This window comes from Palaemon carinicauda, chromosome 6, assembly GCF_036898095.1.
Source record: "Palaemon carinicauda isolate YSFRI2023 chromosome 6, ASM3689809v2, whole genome shotgun sequence".
NCBI classification, from domain to species: Eukaryota; Metazoa; Arthropoda; class Malacostraca; order Decapoda; family Palaemonidae; genus Palaemon; species Palaemon carinicauda.
The window spans coordinates 19,603,581-19,611,080 of NC_090730.1; the positions used below are offsets into that span (position 1 = coordinate 19,603,581).

Consider the following 7,500-nt stretch of genomic DNA (forward strand, 5'->3'; position numbering starts at 1 on the left):
CGCTGGCTATTTTTAGACTGACTAGCGACTTATTACAAACTTATCATGAGAAGTCCTATACAGTTGCCTTATTTCTCGATCTGAGTAAGGCTTTTGACAGCATAAATAGGACACTGCTTTGTGAAAAGTTATCAATTTATGGATTTAGAGGGGTTACAAATTTGTTTTTGTCATCGTATTTGTCCGATAGAAAGCAGTATGTAAACATTGGCGACTATAAGTCTAGCATTAGACCAATTGAATTTGGAGTTCCTCAGGGATCTGTTTTGGGACCATTATTATTTAACATTTTCATAAATGATATAGTGAAAGTCGGAAGCGCTAAAAAGATTTTGTTTGCGGATGATGCTGTATTTTACGTCACCGACAGTTCGTTTGATTTATGTATTGAAAAGGTAGAAACATTCATCGCCGATCTTTCAGAGTGGCTTCGGAATAATAAATTAGTAGCAAATGTAAATAAAACAAAATTAATGATGGTTACGCCAAGACCTATTAACAATCTCCCTGATATATATTTTAATGAAAGAAAGTTAGAGTGGGTCTCAAGTATAAAATATTTAGGAGTAACTATTGATAATAGGCTAAGTTTTGCTCTTCAAGCAAGTGAAATAAATAGGAAAATAAGTAAAATGCATGGTGTTTTTTACTCCCTATCATCTCTAGTGCCGCAGAGAACGTTACTAACAATTTACCAATCACTAGTCTACCCTATCATAACCCAAAATATCTTAATCTGGGGGGAATTTCTGAAGCCAACTTGAGCAGTATTAAGGTGATGATGAATAACATCCTTCGGTGCATTCTGAGGGTTCAGCGCGACGAAAATAATATTCCTTTATTGCCTGTAAATGATATGTATAAGACGTTAGCATTGCTTAAATTTAATGACCTATATAAGTACCATGTATTAAAATTTCTGCACCTAGTTCTGTATAGGAATACTGAATTATTCGAAAAACATTACATGCCTTTGTTGCCCACACACACATACAGAACAAGAGGTAAAAGAATAAATCTTCCGGCAGTTCGTTTGGAAGTGGAAAAGAGGTTTGTCATTTTTCAGAGTTGTAAGCTCTTAAACGAGCTGCCCGATGATCTTCTAGAACCCCAGACGGACTATTCTCTCAAAGTTAGGTATAAGCGTTTGGCTTTGTCTACCTATTAGTATTTGTTCGGTGATAGAATTAACTTTGTGTGTTTTCAGCCTCATTTTCAAACTTGTTATTTAGTTATATGTATTGAGTCAAGATTCAAGAATCGCTTTAATTTTGTGATTAGTAAATGAAATCCTCAAGTGGTGAATTGTTTTAATATGATTCTGCACGTTAGCCATGTTTGTTTCTCTGCTTTAATGTTTATATTTGTGGTTGGTACTTCAAATAGTAAATAACTTCAAGTATTTATTGCAAAGTCTATTTTGAGATAAGTAGTGTAGTCCTTTTATCAAGTGTTATTTTAATAATGTCAAAATGTTACTTTTAATTATATATGCCATAGCAGGGAAAAATCCATATTGGCTTCTTACTGTATGAATGTACATAAGAATAAATAAAGTGTAAAGTGTAAAAGTGTAATAATGTTTTTTTTTTTCATACATTGCCTACCAATTATTATCATCAATATCATTATCATCATCATAATGATATCAGTATTTCTTAGTAACATCATTTCTATTATTATTAATATTATTATTATTGTTATTATTTTTCATGCATTACCTACTAATCATTATCATCAATATCATTATCATTGTAATGATATTAATATTTCTTAGTAACAAAATTTGTATTATTATTATTTTGATCATTCTTGTTATTATTATTATTATTATTATTATTATTATTATTATTATTATTATTATTATTATTATTATTATTATTATTATTATTATTATTCATGCATGACCTACCAGGAGCCTGTTATACTGCAAATGAGCCATCTCCAAAGCTTTCCTACATTCTTCATCCGCTTTGGCCAGTTGCCTGGATTTTTCCGCAACGTCCATCTGCTGTAGCTCCTGCAACCTGCAATAAAAAATCAATCAGTGTTTCACAGGTGTTATTGTTTCAATTTACAACCTGAATACACTTCAATCAAATGATGTTGTCTCTTGTTAGTTTGTTTGGAGATGTCTGATAAACAAGCATGCACACAACACACACACACACACACACACATATATATATATATATATATATAGATATATATATATATATATATATATATTATACGCTCGTGGCTAGTACAGTGGTAACATGTTCGCCTAGCATTTGCATGGCAGCAGATCGATCTCAGCCTGGCACTGTGTGTTTAAGCTGTTTACTGAGGAGGATATTTCTGTGGTTGGGCACCACAGTTGGAGGGATGGGCTTGCCAGGCAGCCGTTTCTAGTCCATTGTAGGAAAAAGGCCTCAGACATGTTCTTAGTCATGTCTAGGGTTTGGCCATTTTTCATCACCATGCTGGCCAATGCATATTGGTGATGGTGGGATACTTTTGTTTGTCCGTTCACAGCAAACCAATCTAGTATGGGTGGACCTGACTAGTACAGCTTTGCTGATTATGGTGATGCACAAATCCTTTCACCACGTTAAAGGTATCAAAATGAGGGATTAATATTTCCATAAAATGATTGTTAGCTTCTATTAGGTTATAAATGATGTAAAATAATCCCGTGTTTTTAGAAAATTATCGTTTAACCTTGCGTTTAGATGCATTTCTAGAAATTAGAACAAACTAATAAAGAAACAAGCCTAGGCTGTTTATATAAAACTTTTCATCAAGTTCTTTATTAGTTATTAGTAAGTTAAAATCATTCATACGCATTTCGGCGTTCGTCTACTTTGCTCAGTTTGATTGATTACTCTTCGCATTTCAATTACATGGAATGGCAAGAGTTACAGTCGGTGTTGATTGATTTCCTCGAAATGTCAACCAATCAGATCTTGTTGCAGGTTGTTTGGTCGTGGCCGAGTTAGGCATCCATTAATTGCCTAGCCTTTTATTTCAATGTTACATTTATTCGAAATATATGGTTAATGATGCTTTTCATTTTAAATGGTTTTCTTCCCAAATGAAACTTCAACAGATGACTGTATTCCTTCATCTTATTACAATATAAGAACTTTTAGGGTTGCGGTGGCCGATGTGGTAACGTCCCTGACTGGTGAACGCCAGACTGGGGTTCGAGTCCCGCTCAAACTCGTTAACTTTATGAGCTAAGGATGGGGGGTTTAGGGGAGCCTATAGGTCTATCTACTGAGTCATCAGTAGCCATTGCCTGGCTCTCCTTAGTCCTTGCTTGGGTGGAGAGGAACTCGGGAGCTAATCATATGTATATATGGTCAGTCTCTAGGGCATTTTCCTGATTGATAGGGCAATGTCACTGTCCCTTGCCTCAGCCATACATGAGCGACCTTTAAACCTTTAATATCTGAGATTTATGATTTCATTTGGACTAGTCTTTGTATCTCCGAATGTTCATAATTATTATTACTATTATTATTATTACTAGCCAAGCCACAACCCTGGTTGGAAAAGCAAGATGCTACAAGCCCAAGGGCTCCACCAGGGAAAAATAGCCCAGTGAGGAAAGGAAATAAGGAAATAAAATAAATGATTAGAATAAATTAACAATATATCATTCTACTAACAGTAGCAGCGTCAAAACAGATATGTCCTATATAAACTATTAACAATGTCAAAAACAGATATGTCATATATAAACAATAAAAAGACTCATGTCAGCCTGGTCAACATAAAAACATTTGCTCCTACTTTGAACTTTTGAAGTTCTACTGATTCAACTACCCGATTAGGAAGACCATTCCACAACTTGGTAACAGCTGGAATAAAACTTCTAGAATACTGTGTAGTATTGAGCCCCATGATGCAGAAAGCTTGACTATTAGAATTAACTGCCTGCCGTAATACGAACAGGATGGAATTGTCCAGGGAGATCTGAATGTAAAGGATGGTCAGAGTTATATGTTCGTAAGTTGAGGACATTCTATACAATTAATTAACTCTAATGAGAATAGACAGTGTATTTCTAGATTGCTATTTCTCGTAACAAATGCTCGAAAGATAAAAAGTCTTAAATTCACAAGAAGTTAAAAACTTGATTTCTTTCGATAAATGATATCATGAATGTTTGAAAACTAGTTCTCTTGTGTTTATGATCACACTCTAAGAATTAACTTTGATGTCTTGAAGTATTTGTAATAATAGAGAGATAGAGAAAAAAATAATTCTCAATTAACTATGGTGGATCGCAGCTTAGGGCTATAGGAGCAAATGTTTTTATGTTGACCAGGCTGACATGAGTCTTTTTATAGTTTATATATGACATATCCGTTTTTGACGTTGTTAATAGTTTATATAGGACATACCTGTTTTGACGCTGCTACTTTTTTTAGAATGATATATTGTTAATTTATTCTCATAATTTATTTATTTCCGTATTTCCTTTCCTCACTGGGCTATTTTTCCCTATTGGAGCCCTTGGGCTTATAGCATCTTGCTTTTCCAACTAGGGCTGTAGCTTGGCTAGTAATAATAATAATAATAATAATAATAATAATAATAATAATGATAATAATAGAAACTGTATTTTTAGGTATTTGTTGAGAAATTGTAAGTTATGCATTTCCTTTATTGATTATATATTTATGGAAAAATATATTATAGCTTAACCATAGAACTATGATTACATGCCGTTAGTGTTTGAATTTTTTCGAAATATTCTTGGAACGTGTTCGATGCCTGTCTAACGCCCACTAGTCTAACCAGCAGTAACTGGGTACCAGCATTGGCTGGAATCAGGAAAACTGAGCGTGAGGGGAGGATAATTTACATCTTTGTTATTTTCAGGAATTTAGGACTTAATATCTTATCAAATCACTCGCTTTTCACTAATGCATATGAATTTCGGTTCACAACAATGTATTTGGGATCAGGTATATCCGTGAATAGTCCAAATTGAAATATATTTTTTTTTGTCATAATCCAGTTTACGAAAATTTATAGCCTAATCTTCAAGATGATTTCAATAATAATATATCATTATCATTATCATCGTCATCTCCTCCCACGCCTATTGACGTAAAGGGTGTACCACCCGTGTGTCACACGAGCGAACATAGTAACGACATTTCTCTTTTTTGTATATATTATCCTTTGTATCTTCGCTCTCCCCCTCGCACTGACCGCAATTTGTATTAACCTGTCTGCCTACTTCATTGTTAACTGTTAATAGAACCGGTTGCCGGTTTGACAAGAAATAGCATGTCTATTTTGTGACCTTCTTACCGGGACCTAGTGTGTATATATACTCGATTTGTCGTAATAAAGTTACTCAATTGTATTCATCTCGCCTTTGACTCACAACCTACTCTTGGCCGATCACAAGAGCCTCGGTTATATTTCGCCAGTCGTCTCTATCTTGAGCTTTTAAACTAATACGTCTCCATTCGTCATCTACTTCACGCTTCATAGTCCTCAGCCATGTAGGCCAGGGTCTTCCAACTCTTGTAGTGCCTTGTGGAGCCCAGTTGAAACTTTGGTGAACTAATCTCTTGGGGAGTGTAAAGAGCATGCGCAAATCCTCTCCATCTACCCCTCACCATAACCTCATCCACATATGGCACTCGAGTAACCTCTCTTATAGTTTCATTTCTAATCCTGTCCTGCCATTTAACTCCCAAGACTCTTCTGAGGTCTTTGTTCTCAAATCTACAAAATCTGTTGGGTATTGTTTCATTGTCATATCATATATGTCCATATATTTTACATTTGTTCCTGATGGAAATCCCTTCTACCGGGTTTGAAAAATGAGTATAACAATATTTTTTTTTTTTTTTTTTTTTTATGAAAACACGCATTTAGATTTAAGTCTTTTAATATTCAAACTCTAGTATTTTCGTCTCTTGATTTGCAGCGTAGTGTTACAACCCACCAGGTTTAAGGTATGATTTAATTTCTTATTTTGTTGTTATAAAACTCCTTTTAACCATTATTCTGAAACCAGGTTTAATATTGCGCTGCTTGATCCATTAAGAAAAAATAATTATCACAAAATTTCTAGTTTAAAAGGAGCATTGGATACATGGCTTATCGTTTTAAGTAATTTGAAAATATAGGAAAATAAAAGAAAATTCATCGTCACCAAATTTCTATTTTAAAATGATCAATGAGTAAGTGGCATAACGTTTTAAGTTATTTCGATAATAATCTTATTTTACGCGAATTGCAATAGCAACTAAACACTAAATCTTGCAAGAAGACGCAAACAAGCAGAGAGTGAATTTTAAACTGTATAAATTGGCATATATTTTTTCCCTGCTTCGTGGAAAGGAATGCTCTGCAAAAAATATATTAGCAGCATTTGGACATGCAAACTGAATGGCAAATTTTACTGAAAAGCTTACTCAGTGAGGGTTTGCATTTGCGTGGTAAAAAAAGAAGACTGAAAAATATATTTTCATTCTGCAAAGGGAAAAGAGAGAGAGAGATGCCTAAACATTTGCCAAGTTCGTTAACACAGAGAGAGAGAGAGAGAGAGAGAGAGAGAGAGAGAGAGAGAGAGATGCCTAAACATTTGCCAAGTTCGTTAAAAGAGAGAGAGAGAGAGAGAGAGAGAGAGAGAGAGAGAGAGAGAGATGCCTAAACATTTTTACATGTTCGAGAGAGGGAGACAGAGAGAGTATTTCGGTGTGTGTGTGGAGAGAGAATATTTCAGTGTGTGTGTGTGTGTGTGTGTGTATGTGTGTGTGAGAGAGAGAGAGAGAGAGAGAGAGAGAGAGAGAGAGATGCCTAAACATTTTTACATGTTCGAGAGAGGGAGACAGAGAGAGTATTTCGGTGTGTGTGTGGAGAGAGAATATTTCAGTGTGTGTTTGTGTGTGTGTGTGTGAGAGAGAGAGAGAGAGAGAGAGAGAGAGAGAGAGAGAGATGCCTAAACATTTTTACAAGTTCGAGAGAGAGAGAGACAGAGAGAGTATTTCGGTGTGTGTGTGGAGAGAGAATATTTCAGTGTGTGTGTGTGTGTGTGAGAGAGAGAGAGAGAGAGAGAGAGAGAGAGAGAGATGCCAAAACAGTTTTACAAGTTCGAGAGAGAGAGACAGAGAGAGTATTTCGGTGTGTGTGGAGAGAGAATATTTCAGTGTGTGTGAGAGAGAGAGAGAGAGAGAGAGAGAGAGAGAGAGTATTTCGGTGTGTGTGAGGAGAGAGAATATTTCAGTGTGTGAGAGAGAGAGAGAGAGAGAGAGAGAGAGAGAGATGCCTAAACATTTCTCCATTTTCATCAAAAAAGAAAGTACAAGATAAACACGAAAAACGCAGAAGGGAGTTTAAATCATCAATGGTCTCGGATTTTTCCCTCTTGCAAAAAACTAAAAGGAAAAAAGTATTCTAAAAGTTTACTGAAACGTAACCAATTAGATCTTTCCTTAAAAGTTTTGAAATACTCGGTTTTCATTACCTGTCCTTTTCCCTCTG

At 35.1% G+C, this 7,500-nt stretch overlaps 1 protein-coding gene across 1 annotated transcript in view; it reads right to left on the reverse strand.

The window, feature by feature from the left end:
* LOC137642901 (RIB43A-like with coiled-coils protein 1) overlaps positions 1–7,500 on the reverse strand; it is a 32,418-nt gene that overhangs the window by 10,738 nt on the left and 14,180 nt on the right. The window contains 2 exon segments of the mRNA XM_068375767.1: positions 1,913–2,027; positions 7,484–7,500. The exon segment at positions 7,484–7,500 is cut by the window's right edge and continues 109 nt beyond it. Of these exon segments, the coding sequence (XP_068231868.1) occupies positions 1,913–2,027; positions 7,484–7,500 (132 nt within the window).